At 40.7% G+C, this 20,187-nt stretch overlaps 1 protein-coding gene across 1 annotated transcript in view; it reads right to left on the reverse strand.

Annotated features, from left to right (window-relative positions):
* Positions 1-20,187, reverse strand: part of MED27 (mediator complex subunit 27) — a 178,874-nt gene that overhangs the window by 30,869 nt on the left and 127,818 nt on the right. Inside the window, exon 5 of the mRNA XM_035112590.2 lies at positions 4,535-4,642. Within this exon, the coding sequence (XP_034968481.1) occupies positions 4,535-4,642 (108 nt within the window). The remainder of the gene's footprint in view (positions 1-4,534; positions 4,643-20,187) is intronic.

The raw sequence follows: 20,187 nt of genomic DNA on the forward strand, positions 1-20,187 counted from the left end.
TCAACCACTGGCAGCGAGAGTGGATAAACTAGAACAAGCTTGTTCAACATCACTTAAGTGGTTTCCCCAATGCAGGTCTGCAAGAAGAAAACCCAGCTATGATGGCAATCACTCAGTCCCAAAAAGGTGCAGTTAAGAAAGCAATACTGCACTAGTTCAACCAAACCTCTCCTCACTGTCACTGCAGCTGAAAAATGATGTGTGGATCTTCAGCAAAATTCCAACTCAGTGCTACAAAAAGCACTGAAACAAAGCCATAAAATCAAGGCCCAGGGGGCCAGTTGGCCCCCCCCCCCCCGGGAATATCTGGCTCTTATATCTGGTTTTTGCAAGTAACTGGGAGGGGGGGCTAGCTGGAGTCTCAGCCCCCGGGTGAAGCCTCTAGAGGAGCTCAATTGAGACTCCCAGCTTGGGGGGGGGGGCTTCCTCCTCCTTGCAGCTCCAGAGTCTAAAAGTGCCAAGTGTCCTTCAGCATCCTCCTGTGGACCTCAAGCTGCTGAGCACCAGAGGGATGCTGATTTGCAAGGGGAAGCAGGAAATCTTGGAAAATGATCCTCCTTCCCCTTTCCCCCTCTCTGTTTTTGGAACTGTGTACGAAAGAGAAATCCTTGAGAAGGTTGCTCGCCAAGCAAAGTTGAAAAGGGGAAGTTTCATTGCTTTCCTCAATGTCTCAGAGATTAGTTAAAGAGATCAGAACACCACCTCCTGTCCTTTCTGGGGACAGATGCTTTTGTCATGCTTAAAAAATTTACATGTCAAGTTCACAAGATAAGCACTTTTGAGTATTGCTTACTTGGGTGTTCTTTCTCTCTGTGTCTCTGTGTCTCTGTCTCTCAGTGTGTGTGTGTGTGTGTGTGTGTGTGTGTGTGTTGGATCTAGAGGACAACATAACATGTTTACACCATGTGTATACATAAAGAGTGCACTGCTGCATACAATCAGCTACAAAAAATGAGTCGTCTTTATACTGAAAATAAAATACCTGCAATGAAAGAAATGTGATGCCCTTTGAATATGAAGCACTTTGCATTTACCGGTATCCCTTCCTGTAATTTGGAAGGAAAATGTAGCCAATCCACTCTAAATTCTTTAATTGCAGTGGTTCAGCAGCCAGCAATTTTTAAAGAAAACTTGTGGAGTATTTTTCTTTTACTTTATTCTTTAGAGTAGATATGGCCAAACCTGGCCCTCCAGCTGTTTTAGGACTACAACTCCCATCATCCCTAGCTAACAGGACCAGTGGTCAGGGATGATGGGAATTGTAGTCCCAAAACAGCTGGCGGGCCAAGTTTGGCCATGCCTGCTTTTAGAGCCTTAAACTGCAAGCCTTTACTGCTAAGAATGTCCCACTGAATTCAATGGAGCTTACTCCCAGGAAACTGTGTAAAGATTCTGCAGTCTTATACTGCAATCTTAAGCATTTTTATTCAGAAGTAAGTCCTACTGGAAATTATCATAGTTTCCATTATCTATCTCTCTATCTCCATCTCCACCTCTATCATACAGTCATAATACTTAGAATTTGTCAAATGATCTATTACTCTCTGATGAGATCTGCTTAAGGTTGAATGAAAGCCAGATACACAAACAATTTTACTACTTGGAGAGACTATCTCTTCTCCAGACTCTTTAAAGCTACTTTTATGCCCTTTATGAACAAATGTGTTGAGAGATGTGTGTGTCTGAGTACGCAAACACACGTGGAGGTGTATGTGACAAACTGGGTCTTTGCCCTGGGTGACAGGAAGCCTAGTTTCAGCCCTGGCTCTTGGAATTCCCTCACCACATGCCACAGTCCCTGCTCAGCTACCCTCAGCCACCCATGCCACTCTCCTCCAAAGCCTTGCTTTGTGCCCTCCTTGAGTGTTTTTGCCTTGCTGGACTGTGCCCTTGAACTCTGATAATGACTCTTGCATGCCTGGAGGATACAGAAGTATGTGTTGTGTAGAATCTAACCTACTGCACAAGGTAAGAGTTTATTTTCATTGCTCTACCCACTTCTACCTTTGGCTCTGCCCACCACTGGCATATGACCCATGGAAGGTTGATGAGAAGAGAATGTAGCCATTGGGCTGAAGAAGGTTCTTCACCCTTGTCATATGCTTTACTGAATGAGTCACCATGAGTCCTCTGTAAGGATCTGAGACTCCCCATATAAGCCTGACCCAGGATAACTCTGCAATACAAACTTATGCACACATGAATTTGATTTCCATTGGAGCTTTTTTGAATTCTGTGCCCCTTTCGAATTCTGTGCCCCTTTCCTATACTATGATAATAATATTTATAGCTTCATCCATGTGTCTGGCATTTTATGGAGTAAAAGAAGGTCTCTGCCCTCAAACACTTACAAATCTAAATGAAGACTGAAGAAGAATTTGGATTTGATATCCCACTTTATCACTACCCTAAGGAGTCTCAAAGTGGCTAACAATCTTCTTTCCCTTCCTCCACCACAACAAGCACTCTGTGAGGTGAATGAGGTTGAGAGACTTCAAAGAAGTGTGACTATCCCAAGGTCATCCAGCAGCTGCATGTGGAGGAGCCGAGACGCGAACCCGGTTCCCCAGATTACGAATCCACTGTTCTTAACCACTACACCACACTTGCGTGCTCTCTGACTGGTGTATGTGTGTGTCTTTAGCAGCTGGAAAGGTAGGCTTTTGTAATCTTACTAATTAAGTTATTAAATGTGTATTCTGCCCTTACTCCGAAAAGATCCCAGTATGGAAAAATGATAGCAGATGGCACTACTCAAATACTCTGCTACAAGCTCCTTCACAAGCTTTATTTTATTTTAGGACATTTCTACCTTGCCTTTCATGTATGCTCACGCATACCCTGCCCCCACCCCCCACCCCAAAGCAGCTTCCAGATTGAAAACACAAAAATTCAATAAGTACAATGTTGTGAAGATTAAAAAAAAATGACTGATTGCAAGTCACCTCAAGCACTTGCTGGTAAAAAGGGATCCAAGTGTGTTAAATTCATGAGATACCCCAGCTCCACTTTGAGGTGCCAGATAGATTATTATCTCTTTTGCACATTGAAAAGAAAAAGAGGATTTTTGGACAGTCATTTATATTTTATTTTACTGGTATCTTAAATGTCTGCTTCACTTGTATGCTCCCTTACAAAGGAAGTGAAGTGAAGAACCTTCTTTAGATGGGTGAGAACCAGAACTGTGTGTTCTGTGTGGAAGCGAAATGCATCCCTTAAGGTTCCCACCTGACAAAGCTTCCAGGAGAAACATGCACTGATGCTGTCAGTCAGTTCCAGGAGAAGAGTGGCACAAGTTTCCCCTCCTTTCAGGACATTCCAGAAGCTTCTGCACATGTGCCGTGTCCCTACCTCAGCCTGTGAGTGTTACTAGGCAACCCAGTTTAAAGCCAGGCCAAGTCCATCTTTGGACACCTTTTATTTTCTCTCTAGTGGGAGAATCTTTTACCTGAAAAATGGAATTATATGTTCTTTCCAGCAGAGCAGATCCACCCCCCCCCCACTGCCTTTTAAATCCTAAGGAGAGCAAGCAGCTAAGGAACTCAGGGGTCAGTGCGTAACACAATGTTGTATGTTACAAGAGATTCGCTTTTTTGAAAAATAATTCTGTCCTCATTATAACATGGCCTATGGGTGCCAAGTGCTTGTCTGGTTATAATGAACCTTGTATTTTTAATGGGTTTTGTAATAAGGAGAGAGAGGTCCAGAGGGGCGGGGGAATAATGTGAGAGACAGGAGTGCTTAGTACTTGTTACTGGCAAAAAGGTGAGCCTAGGTGGGTGTCTCAGCAAGAGCCCATTCCACTCTGAAGAGAGAAAGAAACCAACTTGAAGGCTGTCAGGTCCCATTAACATCCTCTAAAGCTCCACAGAAAGCCATATGGAGTGCATGCAGTCAAGAGAAATTAGGGGTTCAAACCAGGTGATGTTTTTTTTCCCCATAAAGCAGATCACTCATGGAAGCAGGTTGCACTTCCTTAATAGCTGCCATTCAGAATGCTGTGGTTACCATCAGATTAAACCAACACGGGACAAGTCCCTGATTTCTCATCAGAAAGAGGTTTTTCTTATTGAATGGAAAATTGATGTACAATTTCCTGGTGGCTTGGTGGTGGGGGGAGAGAAATCCAAAGCCTGGGCAACTGATGTGCCCCAGCAATAGTAGATACTAATAATGATGCAACATGGGCCTAAGGCAAATGTGGAGAACTTTTGGCCATTCAGAAGCTGCTGAATGATAATTTCCATCAGCTTTAGCAAGCATGGGTAATGGTACTTGCTGTCCAGCAACATCGGGGGGGGGGCAAGGATCCTCACATCTGGTCTAAGGGCTGAGGACATAGTAAATCAGGAGAGAAGTTATCTAAAATTAAAAGTGGGATGCTTTACATAACATTTAAATGTTATGTAAATGGGATGCTTTACATAACATTAGGACAGCTTCTTGGGCCAGAGATTTGCTCTTCTGTAATTGTTTGAGCACCATGTTCCATATAAACATCCATAGCAAAGGGAAATATGGAAGAGGCACTTACCTTGCCATCGTCAGTGTATACATTTTCATGATACCCCTTGACAATTGTTCGGTCAATGAAGAGGCTCCGCATTACCACTATGACTTTTAACACTTTTCCTAATGTAACCTGTCAGGGGGTGAAGGGGAAGTAAATGTGACAAAAAAAAGACAATGGTAAGAAACACATACCCCATAATTTAAAAGACTGAAAAGCAAATGGGGGATTTTCTATATGAGCATCAGAGAAGAACCCTTTATTGATAGTGTTTAGGTTCTGAACTATATATTATGCATGTCAAAATGACATCCCCATGTTGAGTTCTCCCCTCCTCCCCACCAATATTTAGGGTTATCCCCAGCTCCTGCCAACCTAGCAGTTCGAAAGCATGTCAAAGTGCAAGTAAATAGGTACCGCTCTGGCGGGAAGGTAAATGGTGTTTCCGTGCGCTGCTCTGGTTTTGCCAGAAGCGGCTTAGTCATGCTGGCCACATGACCTGGAAAAAATGTCTGCGGACAAACGGCGGCTCCCTCGGCCAGTAAAGCAAGGTGAGCGCCGCAACCCCAGAGTCGTTCGCAACTGGACTTAACTGTCAGGGGTCCTTTACCTTTACCTTTTTAGCTCCTAAATACCACCATTTTGCAAGTTTTTCTGATTCCAACAGTTCCTTTCCAACAGGGAGGCTGATGACGTCCAAGCCGGGGAGGGGAAAACTTATGTCACAATTACTTTCCACATATCAATTCTATCCCACTCTTGAACCTTCAACTATGGGTTTGGATATAGCAAATAGCATTCAGCATGGATTTATTAAAAGTATATGCTGATGTCATATTTGGGTCAGAACTGAAGCAACCTCATCCTGAGTGCCAAAGTTAAAGTTGAGCTTTGGGTTACCAAAACCAGAACAGCAACTAATCTGGAAATAAAGCACTACTAAATCATGTCTTTTGATTTTGAAAAACACTGGCAAGTAAAGGCTGTGAAATTTCTGCATTTCACAAAATGAATAAATAAAACTAAAACAGAGCCCAAGATAAATGCCAAAATAGCCAGAAGCCTCTAGGCTCAGCTGCTCAAGAGCAAGATGGAAAATGATAAAGTTGAGTGGAGGGTTTGGTGAAGAACAAGAGATATACAAAAAACCTCACTTGATAAACACAGTGATAACAGTGTGGTATTCTCTACCACAATATAATGTGTTGAAGTTTATACTGTTTTGGAGTATAAGAAGTGACAGCTGTAGCTGTGCAGAGAAAATAAAAGACAAGCAGATTAATTTGAAACCTTCAACACTCTTTCAGGGGAATTTTGCTTGATAAAAGTAATAGCACAACCTGACCTATACTCCTAGATATAAGGAAGGAAATAACTTTCTATAATGTGCATTCATTTCTGCTGAACACTTAAGCACTATTTGTGCATGAAAACACAGTTTTTTTCTAAAGTTTTTACAACAGGCTTATTAATATTAAAAGCTTCCAGATCTGTGCCAATGTTGTATTGACACTGGAATTCCAGCAGCTGTTATGTTGACTGGAAAAGCAGAGGCACAGCATTTCAGCAAATGATGGTGGTTTTGGAAATGAGGAGCAGTCCTCTGGGATTATAGATGCCACTTCCAAAAGGCAGGTGACAGAAGGGAGAAAACCTGAAGCTCTGACATGCAGAAATCTTGAAAGGGTTAGCATGTTGAGCAGCTGCAATTAGCTTTTCAAAAATGACTCAGGTTAGATCTGTAGTCACAACTAGGTACCAAAATAGGATTGAGGGTTCACCAGAGTTTTAAAATGGTGTTAATGGCTTGCAAAAATATTGTTCCCATTGTAGAATATGGTGTTGTGCCAAATGAGCTTTTAAACTTAGCTTTTGACCCGTTTACTGCATTTCCCAAATGATTCAGCAGTTGGTGGGAGGTGCTTTATCTGACGGGGAGCATCTGAGAGCAAAAGTCACCAATGATACTACACCTCTTAAAAACAGTCATGAGGGTCATTCCACACCAAATCACCTGGTGCCATGTGCTCTCATGACTCAGAATTTCTTCAAAAAAAATTATGTGTAGATATGAGATAAGCTCAAAATAATATTTAAAGGTTTCTCTCTTCCCCCTTCAAGGATCAAATAAAAGAAATAAATTCGTGTTTTGTGGTTTTATTTCAGCAAATCCAGCAAACAGCTCCATCTAAACGCCATTGTAAAATGCTCACACTGAGCTCCTTCCCCTCCTTCCCCAGCAACAGATTTGGTCTCTTCCAACTCTGTGATTCTATGAAGCTGCTTGCATTGCTTGGATCCAGGATTGGGTCAAATTGGAAAATACAGATTTGTTAGATCTTGAAGGAAATGACAACAGATTTGGATGGCATGCATACCTGTGGTATGATAAAGGGAAAGTGCATAAAAGATTCTATAATCACATAATCAGGAGATAACTTTTAAAAGTATGGGGAAGATATAAAGATTTATTAGAACAAAAGACTCCATGGTGGTTGTCACCAACGGAAGCAATATCAAAGTTTTTTGCTGCTCCACAGAAGTGGACACGGAGCAATGGATTCAAACTGCAAGAAAGAAGATTCCACCTAAACATTAAGAACTTCCTGACAGTAAGGGCTGTCAGGCAGTGGAATTTGCTGCCAAGGAGTGTGGTGGAGTCTCCTTCTTTGGAGGTCTTTAAGCAGAGGCTTGACAGCCATATGTCAAGAATACTTTGATGGTGTTTCCTGCTTGGCAGGGGGTTGGACTGAATGGCCCTTGTGGTCTCTTCCAACTCTATGATTCTATGATCAATTAAAAAAAAAAACAGGAGAGAAAAATGACTTACATATAGAGATCTTTTTATAGAAATAGAAGGGAAATTAAAATTGAAAGATTTTGAAGAGATTTGAGATCACGTTAATGATTGGTTGCAATATTTTCAAGTAAATGAGGTTTTTAAAGAAGATAAAAAGAAAGTATTTAGCTATACACTTTTCTAGATTTCAAAGAGAAATTGTAGAGGATAACACTAAAAAATTGAAGAAAATTTATAATTTGTTAGAATGGGAAATCAAAGATGAAGAGGTTAAATGTGTAATGATTAAATGGGCACAAGATTTAGGACACAATATAGAAATGAAAGATTGGGGGAAATTATGGAAAGTCAATTTAAAATGTACTGCTTGCACAACTTGGAAAGAGAATTATATGAAAATGATGTACCGATGGTATTTAACTCCTGTTAAGCTTGCAAAAATGTATAGAACTAGTTCCAATAAATGCTGGAAGTGTAAAGAGAAAGAAGGTACATTTTATCATATGTGCTGGAATCAAAACTCAAATCAAATCAAAAATATATGGGAAATGGTATATAATGAATTGAAGATGTTTAAAATATTTTTTCTTAAAAAACCAGAAGCATTTCTGCTCGGTATAATAGGACAGGAATTACCAAAAGAGTGGGAAAATCTGTTCATTTATGCTACAACGGGGGCCAGGACTCTCCTAGCCCCAAAATGAAAAGAGGACAAGATACCAACGAAAGAAGAATGCCAAGCCAAACTTATGGAATATGCAGATACTACACTTGATCTCTATTTTTGGAAACAGATGAATGCCCATTCTCTACTAGAGCATGGTGGGCTGCCCTGAGATACTGGCTCAAGATCTCAGTATTTGGCCCGGGGAAGGGATTATTTCTACATTTAACCAACGAGGAGTTTATCATCCCATGGCTGAAAACTATGGCCAGAAAAACCACTTCGACTGGACTGCCACCATCTCTCTTGTATCATCTGGGCTATGATACTGCCCTTGAATCCCTGAGGCAAAAGCTTTGGGACATCTCACATAGGGACATCTCACATAGCGACTTGAGATCTAGATCTCATGTAATTTGTGGCCCGGAAGCAGCAGGAATCCAATATGGGTACAACTTTCAGATATCCTCATATCTTAGGAACCTGTCTGTACCAACCTATCGGTATTTATTTACCAAAGCCAGACTATATGTAATTCCATTGGCAGTGCTAAATGGAAGACTGAGAGGCATCCCCTATCAGAATAGGCTTTGTTTATGTTCTCAGGACGTTGATTGCAGAAAGCGTATATTACTGCATTATGGGCAATATGAGCAAGCAAGGGATTAACTGATCAATCCCCTACTGGCAAATCTGCTGGGAAAATCTGAAGCCTCCCATATTAAATATCTTTTGGGTGATAGGTCTAATGATATTACAGTCACACCTCGTGTTGTGTTCTGCTCTTGTTACGGACTTTCAGCTTACGAATGCAGCAAACCCGGAAGTGTTTACTTCCGGGTTCGCTACCCGCGCATGCGCAGAAGAGATCTGTGCGCTTCACACACATGCAGAAGAGGTGCTCTAGTTGCAGAATTTTCGGGGTGCAAACGGCATCCCAAAATGGATTAAGTCTGCAACTAGAGGTACCACTGTACACTGGCCAATGCCATGGCAAAATTTCTTTTGGAAGTTTTAAGAATCAGAGATCATGATGTATGAGACAAAACAAAACGACCACCTTTGTTTTTCTCTCTTGTGTAGTTGGCTGTCTCAATTGTATTTTGTTCTGAAATTGTTTTACGGGTCTTTGGACCGCAATAAAGATTTATATATAGAATATGCAGAAATCGCGAAACTCACAGGAAGACTCGGAGACAATGATAATGAAGACTTTAAAAAAGACTGGGAACCGTTTATGATGTATCTACAGAAATATTGTAAAGAAATGGCCTCACTAGCAGGGTTTGATTAAACATTTACAAGTAAGAAAATAAGTTTAAAGGTCAAGAAATAATAATATGGAATGTAATTCAGTGCAATATGTACTTACGAAAGAAAATTTGGTATAAAAATGGTAAGAAATTAAGTATATTGAGGTATAAGATCATAATAATAAGACAAAAACTAAGCAGAAGTACTAAATATTTAAAGAACCAGAAGGAGAAGTTGAGGGAAGTCATGGGAAGAATTTTTTTCCTTTTTTGTTTATATGACAAATGTTACATTGTGTTATTTGGTTGAATATTAAATTATAAAATCCAACTCTATCCAACTCCAGCATCATTGACTATATTACATGTATGGGAAACAAAATAGCTTTGACCATCTTAAAATATTATTTTCTACACATAAATTTTTTTTCAAGAAAATCTGAGTCATGAGAGCATGGTCGACTATTAAAATCAGGTGATTTGGCATGGAATGACCCATGAGTGAAAATTATGCAACAAGGCGAGTACCTGGATAACTTTAAAGTGCATTAGACAATTCTGTGGAGGATAGAAGCATGCTCTATCTTTACTCTTGGAGACAGTATGCCTCCAAAAAAATATCAGTTGCTGGAAATCATAATTGGAGAGAATGTTTTTGCTGTTTGGTCCTGGTTGTGTTCTTTCCACATTCAGCTGGCTACTGTGAGAACAAGATGCTGGACTAGATGGGTCTCTAGTAAACAAAGGCTCACGAGTACAGTGTGAGATCTTCTGGCAAGCTGAGAATGATGGGGACTGTAGCCCCAGATCAGTAGCATGGAAAATACTGTAATGGTTCCATGGTGGAACAGTCTTTAGTTCTGGGTAGCACCGCCTCCTGGTTGATAGCCAGAGCCCCTTTCAGCAAGTAAAGCACCCATGGCAGTAGCTTCTTAAGACTGTTCCCAGTGGACCTTGGCATCTCAAATTTCAGTGGCACCCTGTGTGACGTCAAAATCTGGCGCCCCACACATCTTGCCTTCCATTGGATGTCATAGTTGCTGTGCCTGCAGCAACATCCTAGAAACTCTGTCCGGTGCAACCACATTGGTACCACTCCCCTAGACTCGCCATTGCTGTTCCCGCACGGTTTGTAGCAACAGAGTTCTGGCACCACTTGAATTAAAGTGGATACAATTCCGTTTTGAAGTTTACTTTATAAGGTTACGGTATTTCTTTTGTGGGTGAGAGGCCTCATTTCAACTGGGGATGAGAGGCACTTTGGGATTTGGGCCATGGTTCTGTTGTGCCCCAACCTTGAAAATAGAGCCGCCCTGAGTCAGTAACCTTTCCTCCCCTTGGTTGGAGTAGGGATAATATTAGGGTGATGATGACGATGTATACCCCACCCATCTGGCGGGGTTTCCCCTGGAAAGCACCTGGTGCTGCTCTTATTTTGCTCCTCATCTTCCCTCATCTTTGGGAGAGAAGCAAAGCAGCTGCTTGAACACAAGAACCCACCCTTTGTGTCCCTTGGTCTGACCCTGTTCTTCGAAGCTCAGAAGGAGAAACACGTATCCAGCTGTAATTCTGCAATATGCTTTCCTCGCTATCTAGTTGTTTTCTAGAGTCTAATAGCCAGCAACTTCTAAAATTGATAGCAGCATATAGGCTCTCTCATCCACAGCTCCCCATTGCCAGAAACACAAGCTAAGCTCCATAAAAAGCCATAAAGTGTGTGCCTCAATTTGAAGAGATTCTGAAAATAGGCAGCTCCTTTCAGTGGACAGACTGTCTACTTCTTAAATTGCATTACAAAGACAACATTATTTTTTACCTTCTGAGGCAAACTTCTCCCTATTAAATTTCAACTTCTTCTGTCGATATCCTGATAGACACAGTACTTGGCTTTTTAATATTTTGCCTGTAGGATATGTGCCAGCTCGACCTTGATGTAGAAAATTTTAATTCAAATCAATACGTGAACAAGGTCACTCTAAAATTCAATTAATATGAATGGGGGAAAATGCCCCACAGTTCTTTGAGCTGAAAATGGAACAGCTGCAGGTTAAACATGCATGTAACCCTCTGTCTAATACTACTACAATCCCAGCCTGTTTTTAAATACTACAGTGCTGATTCTGACTATCAGGATGCAAAGCCTCTAGCTTTTTTAAAGGACAAAATGTGATAAAATTTGCGTTATCCTTAAATCTTTACGGACAAAAATTAGTGAAAATCCCCCAAGGTATCTTGGATTTTAAAAAGGGCCCCTTCCTCCAATAATTAGTAATTCTATCCAACTTAATGAGTTAACAATTGCAAAATAGCTGGCATACCAAAGAGTTGAATGAAATGAAGTCAAGAAATATATTTTAAACTCAAAGGCACCAGCATCAAATTTTTAAGAACCAGAATCAGATATGTGGAACTAAAAAAATATTTTGATTCTTTGGAGTGAGTTTGCACTGCATTTCTATGCATCTGGCTGATCATGTACATTGAAGGATTTTAGCTCTGATAAAATATCCCCACCTGCATGTTAAAAAAGACGTAAAACTTTAGCATTTGATAAGCCTTTCTGGTTTTGCCAAATAGCTTGCTAATATATTCACATACACAGATCTGAACCAGCAAAAAGCAAGAATTCAAACTGGCATATTCCTATCAAAAAGCAAGAAAACCTCCATCTTGTAAGCCTAATTTGCCCACCTGCCTTACACCCGACATTGTCTATGACATCAGGTGTGGGGCAGGTAAAGACCCAGCTGTAGTGCTATGCAAGCCCTGTATATCAGCTGATCACCTGCATGGCAAAACCAGGTGACCCGATGTCTTTCCCATAGTGGTTGATCAAACACTTTTAGGGAGCCCACAAGACCAACTTGAGGATAAAAGTATTTCCCTTTTGTATATTTATAGTACAGTCAAACCTTGGTTTATGTCTACCTCTGTTTGCGACCGCTGCGGACCTGGAAGTGTTTACATCCGGGTTCTGCGGCGTCAGATGCGCTCTATTGGCGCTTTGCGCACGCGCAGAAGCGTGCCTTCGGGGAGTGACCACTACGGCAAGTGACCGCCTCCGCGGAACGGATTGCAGTCGCAAACCGAGGTACCACTGTATTAAAAAGTAATAGAGAAGCCCACTAACAATACATTTTCATTGTTAAGTAAGTTTATGAAAAAATAAAAAATGGTGCCCCTTAACAGCTCTTTATTAATGGTAATTAAGTAATACACCACTTATGTGCCAAAATAGCTTTATAGTTAGGAAGAAAAGTTCATGTTACTGGTTTGGTTTAGCATCCATGATCTGCTCTTTTTCTCCCCCCCCCCTTTTCAAATAATATTTATTCATTTTAAAACATACAAAATACAAAAAATTCAAGAAAAATACAACAAAAACAAAGAGACAAAAAACACATTAAAAAGAAATATCAATTACAGCAAATCTTTCATTTTTACTTAACATTGTAGACTTCCTCAATTCCCTCCTCACTGGGTCCATTTTTAAATCCAACACGCAATTTTCATATTATATCTTTAATCATTTTAACACATTTTTTTCATTATCTCTCAACTATTCCTAATCTATAAACATCAACTATCCTTAAACCTATAATTCATCAATTATTCCAAATCATAAATCATTTCCCCAACCATCTATCTTCTATTTCACCCCTTAGCCTATAATTTATTCCCAAAAATATTCCATAAATTCAGATATTGGTTCTTCTGTCCTAATAACATTTATACATTTAAATCTGATTCAGCCCCCCCCCCCCTGGACTTGAGGTCTCCCTGATGATTCAGCCAGTTCCTTAGGTCATTCCAGTTTCGGACCATCTTAATCATTAAGAAAATAACATCCATTATTACTCCTTACCCCACTCCCACTCTATCACAGCCTATCCACCACACTTCCTTCTTCATCCCCTGCTGTCTCCCCAATTCTCTGTTACACGATACCATCCATCTAGATTTCCACTTTTCAATCCTTTCACAATTTTTGCTCCCCTTATATTCTGACCCCAGCATTCCATGCTGGTTCTTCTTTAAAAACCCTTTGAATCAAGCATGGGTCTTCCCCCCCCCCCACCCCTCACTGGGAGAACAATGTTCCATGCCCCTTCCTCTTCTTCTTTAGATTCAATTGCATTGTCCAGGACTGATGAATTTTCCTCTTTCTTCTCTACTGTCTCTGCTGAAATTAGTCCTTCTTCAATTTCCGCACACTTCTGGTTTATTTTTCCAATCTGTATTGTATTTTGATGTACTTCGCTTCTTAGATCTCGTAGCAATTTCAGGAATTCCTCTTGAAAATCTGAGAAGTCAGCTGATATTATGTCTACTGACATCTTGCTCGTCTCCAATTTCATGGGAACAGCACAGATTACAAGACAGGAAATGGTGCAGTTTGTATTTCCAGACTTCAAAGACAGATATTGTATCCGAACCGGTAGCAGACTAGCATTTTCAGTTCTTCTTTATAACTTAAAATTCTTATGTCCATTTGCAAAAAGAGCATTTATCAAACTTCTTTATTTGCAGCCTTATATTCTGCGCTCTCTTCAATACTCTCTTCAATACTGCCAGTTCCCGACCTCAAAGAGGTAAACAAATTCCTTCCTATTGTGACGTCATAATGGCGGTTTGCTGATTCCTCCAGGGACCTGACTCCAGCTTACAGGGGGACTTTCCCCAGTCCAAAATGAAATTTTTAACAGGGATTTTACTAAGTTCAACCCTTCTCCCCTTTACCCTGCCTCAGGGGGAAGGTTTTAAGTCCAGTCTTTGGAAATTGAAAGCTTCCTGTCAATCTTTCCGGCTTTGGGCAAATTAACTGCATCTCAGTTCACTCAATGGGGGAAATTGACTTCCATTTTTAAATCTCCTCCCGTGGCCAAATTTTTTCAAATTGCAAATCCCTTTTCTTCTACTCACGGTAACCAAAGTCCTCAATTCTTTCAAAATTGGAAGAATCCTCCGCTCAACATGCTGTCGGCTCAGAACTTTACGCTGCAGAGGTAGCAAAATCACTCAGGGCACCCACGTCTCAACTTCGCTCGCTCTCGGGGCTCCTAATAGAGCTTGCTGGGGAGCGAAGGATACGTTCTGGGGCTCAGCTGAGTCTTCACGACCCCAGAAAGCTCAATCTGGGGTTCTTTTGGGGGTCCGCGGCGATCTCACGGCTCCCCCCTCCTTCACAGCGCCAGGAACCTCAGAGCTTGAGGTTTCCTTGCCACTCGGCAATGGCGGTAGACCGGAAGTTTCCATGATCTGCTCTTTTTCAAGCTATCTATGCCAGCAGAGATTGCCAAATTTTGTGGCAGTGAATCTCAAAAATTAGTTACAACATTTGTGAGGAAATAGACAAATGTCTTGAACCCACCACCCAGCAATTTTATCAAGTTCCAGTATTATGAAAATGCTTTCTACCTACTTTTCCCAATTCATGCACAATTTCATGTAAGCATGAGAGAGAGTATAAAAGAGAAAGAGGTCCTTCTATATGCTTAGTGGTGATGTAGGTTTTCCAAAAACATTTATGCTGCCTTAACTTGATGGAACTATCTTGGCATGCTGATTTGACTTATATTTACTAAATAAAATTCAAACAGTATGTCAAGTCAATTTTACATGCCATATGCTACTTATAAACCTTTTCCAATCGCTGAAATATTTGATAAGAGTTTGAATAAAATGCACTTGGGCAGCTTAAATGTTATATTCAAATATGTACTTGGAAACTAATTTACTGGAATGCCTGTAAATATTGCAAAACATGGCAATTCAATAGTGTACACATTACCATTATATTAAATTTTAAGGGGGAAATTGTGGCACTTTAACTAATATGACAATTTTTAAAGACACCTGAATGCCTTTGCATATAAATATATATGCTTCTTAAAGACATTCATCTGAAAAAGTGAACTAAACTTTTATTTTAGATTTGACAGGCTACGTATCAATTCCAGTGGTAAAATTTCACTATTATTTGTAGCCTAAAAATTAATACTAATCAGTTTTATAAAACAATGTATTTCTAAAAGTGGAAAGGTTTAGTAGAAAAGATAAAGGAATGGAAAACATTCCAAGCTATATCACTGATGTGCAGATTAAATGCCATTGGAACAGCGCCCAATTTTTAAAATGTCGAACTTCTAAAGCGGTAGTTTTCAAACTGTGTTTGGGGAGATCCCGGGGAGCTTTAGAAATTATCAGAGGAAAACACAAAAGCAGAAAAATAGCAATGCTGAATCAGGCCAGTAGTCCATCCCGTCCAGCATCATGTTCTCACAGCAGCTAACCAGATGCCCAATGGGAAGCTTGCAAGCAGGAAATGAGCACAACACAAATACAGTGATACCTCTAGTTACAAACTTAACTCGTTCCAGAGGTCCGTTCTTAACCTGAAACTGTTCTTAACTAGAGGTGTGCTTTTGCTAATGGGGCCTCTTGCTGCTGCTGCTGCTACTGCACCACCAGCACACGATTTCCGTTCTCATCTTGGGGCAAAGTTCTCAACTCAAGGTAACTCTTCCAGGTTAGCGGAGTTTGTAACCTGAAGTGTTCGTAACCTGAGGCATTTGTAACTCGAGGTACCACTGTAAATATGACAATATTTGGAATGAGTTTATACAAAATGTAGCAGGCTATTAATATTTACATATGTATTAGGGTAATAATATCAAATTTATAAAATAAGATAAGGGTTAAGGTATTTTTCGTATATATTCATATATGTTTTTCTACACATTTTTGTGCCTTTTTATTTTTCTTCTCTTTTTCTTTGTATCACTTTATCCCTTTATGGCTGAAACCTTTTCAATAAAATATTAATACACAACAACAACAACAACAACAACAACAACAACAGGCAGAATCTGAGCACAACAACACTCTTCCTTCCTTTCCAGCAATTGGTGTTCAGAAACATTACTGACTTCAACAATGAGTGCAATGTTTAGACATCATGGCTAGTAGCCATTGATAGCCTACAATCGCAGCTAAACCTTCATGAAAAGCGGCTTGCCTGTACATTACTGGTCCCCTTTGTGTCATGATTCCAACCTTGAATCTCAGCCAGGACTCTGACACAGGGGAGGAGGAACCTGCTAGATCAGGAAGAACAGTGGCACAAGATGTAGAGGTACTGAATCCTTGACACATAGCCTGAGTTTGTCAGTCAGGAACCCCATGAAACAGATTTCCCCAAACTGGCACACCACCCCTAAAGGAGAACCCCGCCTCCCGAGGAACTCACCCCCTTTTCACCAGAGGCCTCATGCTCCCCAGTGCATGCTCTCCTGTGAAGGCAGCACACAAGGTAGGGAGCTGACTGAGAGGTGATGGAATATCATTGATTGGTTGGATGCAGAGGAATGGTGGGAGCAACAGCAAGGTCCCCCCCCCCACCCGCCCCACTTTTTCATGCCTCATTAATCAGCATAGCAACTGAAAATCATATTGTATGTGCTTGGAACAATAACAGAGAATGAAAAAAGAAAAGAAATTTCTTACTAGTTATTTTCCTCTACAGTTCCCCTCAATGGCTGACCCTCCACTTCCTTCCTCCTCTGCTGGTATGAATGCTACACTTTGCTTTTCATGCTCATTCTTCTCTAATGATGCCTATTTGTAAATAGCAAGATAGGATGCAATTAAGCCATTAGCGGCTAAACAAACAAACATGCTAATTAGGTTCTTTACAAGGCTTTTTTTTAATAGAGAGGCTGGAATTTACCTTTCATTAATCTGACTTAATTGCAATACCATACGCTAAAAAGTCAACATAAATTAAAGGCTTTAAACGATTTCCCCAGTATTAAAGATGATCTGGTGAATTCCTCTCCCCTGAAAATCCCTCCACACCCAGATAACAAATGGCAGCCTCTTATTAAGGAAGTGTAAACAGCAAACAACTGTACCAAAATGAAAAGGGGACTGTTTTGCTACCGTTAGTTGCATTTATGATGTAATTACCTCACTGCGATAAAGAGGTAAGCATCTTAAAAACCTACAAATCAATTCAGTTAGCAGCAGGATATGAAGGATGCCCAAATTCTGTCACTGCATCAGTTGGATCCATGATGCTACAGAATCCAATAAAGCCCAAAATTATCAATGCTCTGTGGAGTGCCAGAAATGCCTTCAGGGCATTGATGGGGAGTTTTCAGAGCTACACTCTTCAAGAAAAGCATATCCATGACCAGATGTTAACTGCTCTGCTGCCACTTAATGTTACAATCCTGATGAGGCCTCATGGATAATTTGTTCCATGGTTTTGTTCTGGGTGTGTATGTAAGGGAACTAAAGGGCTTTGGTTAGAATAGATTGTACATCATAGTTGTGTCATGTTGTAGAGCATAGGCTTCACATGCAGAAGATCCCAGGTTCAATCCTTGGTACAGTGGTGCCTTGCTTAACGAATGCCCTGCTTAACGAAATTTCCGCTTAACGAAAGGATTTTTCGAGCGGAGGTTGCCTCGCTAGACGAATGCGTTTTACGAAATATTCATCTAGCGAATCGCGGTTTCCCATAGGAATGCATTGAAATTCAATTAATGCATTCCTATGGGCAAAAAAAAAAATCAAAATTTTTTCAATGCATTCCTATGGGATTCGCTAGACGAATTTTTCGCTATAAGAAAAGACCCGTGGAACGAATTAATTTTGTCTAGCGAGGCACCACTGTATCTCTAGAAAGGGCTGGGAGAGAGTCCCGGCTAGTCAGTGTTAGCAAGACTGAGCTAGCTGGAACAAAAACAGGTTTCTATGTTCCAAATACCAGGCTCCTCATTAGTGGAGACAGTAGTTGGAAATGACTCAAACTCTAAGATGTTTAAACATCTGGCAATTACCATTCCTATTAGAAGGCACACTATGATATTTTCCTATTTCCCCACAATAACTTTATGCAAAGAGGTCCTGAATCAAGGCTGTAAAGGTATTTCCTGGTGGTTGAGGGACTAAATCCAGTTTGATGCTCTTAGTCTGTCTCTATATATGGGGGCTGTCTGCCAATTTGTGGGCTGGACAGGGGAACTCAAGACACAGATGATTTAAGGATGCAATTACCTATCCAGCAAGGATAGTGCAGAGGTCTCTGGCTAGCCTCCTTCTGTCTTGAGAGACAATGAGGTGTGCCTCCAGAGTTGAGGTCGAACTGCAGCGTAAGCAACAACAAAGAGACCTTCCTTTGGTGCAAGCCTGGGCAGTGTGCATGGTGGACCTGAGATGCCTAGATGACAAGATACTCCCCTCTCAGCCTCGCTGGTGTGGTCTAAAGGAAAGCAGAACAATATGTTTTGCACCGGCTTGGCTGCAGCAGTTGCTCAAAATTAGCATACAGGCAATCCAACAATCTTAGGGACTCTATTCCTGATTTGTGCAGAGTTTACTCCTTAGTCTTTTCTTCTCCTCAAGAAATCCCACAAGGTTTAGGATCAGGGTTTTCCTTCTCCTAGGTGAGCAACTTTCCCAGGTTGACAAGCCCCACCTGCCCTTCGTTTACAGAATGTGCAGAAACCACCATCTTGACCAATGGCCCCCCATTGGTCTTGTCTGCTTAATTTGGTAGAGCTTGTCTTCACATGCAAGGGAGTCCATAACTCATTGAGGGTTTGAGACCCATCAACTACTCTCACCTGGTTTAACCAGCCAGTTGAAGCCATTCCCGGGGTGTGGCTGCTGCCACACGCCAACAGCTTCTAGGAGCCACAGGGGAGAACCGAGTGCAGGGTGGGGCCCAAAGTGGATAAATTACCCCAAAAGGAGCACATGTCTCCTACCAAAGTACTACCCCTTCCCTAACACCCCATACACCCCAGAGGTCTCTGCTTCCATGAAAATGTGACCCCTAGTTGAATTATTGTGAAAGAGTCATTGGATCAGGTTCTTCAAAACATGGTTTGAATGCTCTGGAATCAGGGCTGGCACAAGGTATTCTGAAGGGCAGGAAAACCATTGTGCCCAGTAGTAAGGGGGCAAAAAAGCATAATAAATTTTATGCTATTTGTTATGAAATTGTTTATTACATAAATGATGATATACATGGAAGAAGGGTGTTTACTGTTTATAACACAGTCTGACATCTACAGACAGCTCCTCTTCTCTGTTTTTTCTTTCTTTTCCTCATTTACTTTTGCTTTTATTTTGCAAAATAAATGTAGGTAGTCTGTAACTAATGGCCATAATTAAAACTGCACAAAGATAATTAAGTTATTGTTAACAATCATAATTCTACCTTATACCTTCCTGCACTGCTAAAACTTATTATTGCCATATTCTCTTGAGATCGATAAATGTTATATTCTGTTTTATTTAATTTGCAACTAAATGTTTTGTAAATGACTTTGTATATTTTGGATTACTAGAAAACCAATAAAATTCAAAAGGAAAGAAGGAAGGAAGACTCCCTCCACCCCCAAACACATAAACAAATTCCACATACATAAGTCAACCAGACTGCAGACAAGCTTTTGTGTCACACACACAGCTCTGTCCTCCATGATCTTGCTGCCACCCTGTCAGCCAGCATCCGCTGTCTGAGGCAGCAGCTAAGGCTGCCACACCTCAAATATGCCATGTGGTCCTAAATCTCCTTCCTCTTCTCTTCACTTTTCCATAATAGCATTTTCTTCCACCACTTTTGGCTAGTACTGCCTTCTAACCATATTGTATAAGCAGATTTCAAAATGTAGTATGGAGGGAAAGATGCTAACCATAGTTTGCCAGTCTAAGCAACAGAGCAAGCTAGTGGTTGTCTCGAACAAAGCCCTATTCAGAGTAGACCTATTAAAATTACTGGCAGAAAACAATGCCAACTATAGGGAGTATTTTGCAGTATTCTCTTGAAAATGACTTTACTTTTTTTAAAAAAAATGCTGGGATTGACAGCAAGGATTCTATATGCAAAACATTGGGGAGGGGAAATCACATATTAGATAATGAAATATTAAACTATGGGAAATGG

This window comes from Zootoca vivipara, chromosome Z, assembly GCF_963506605.1.
Source record: "Zootoca vivipara chromosome Z, rZooViv1.1, whole genome shotgun sequence".
NCBI lineage: Eukaryota > Metazoa > Chordata > Lepidosauria > Squamata > Lacertidae > Zootoca > Zootoca vivipara.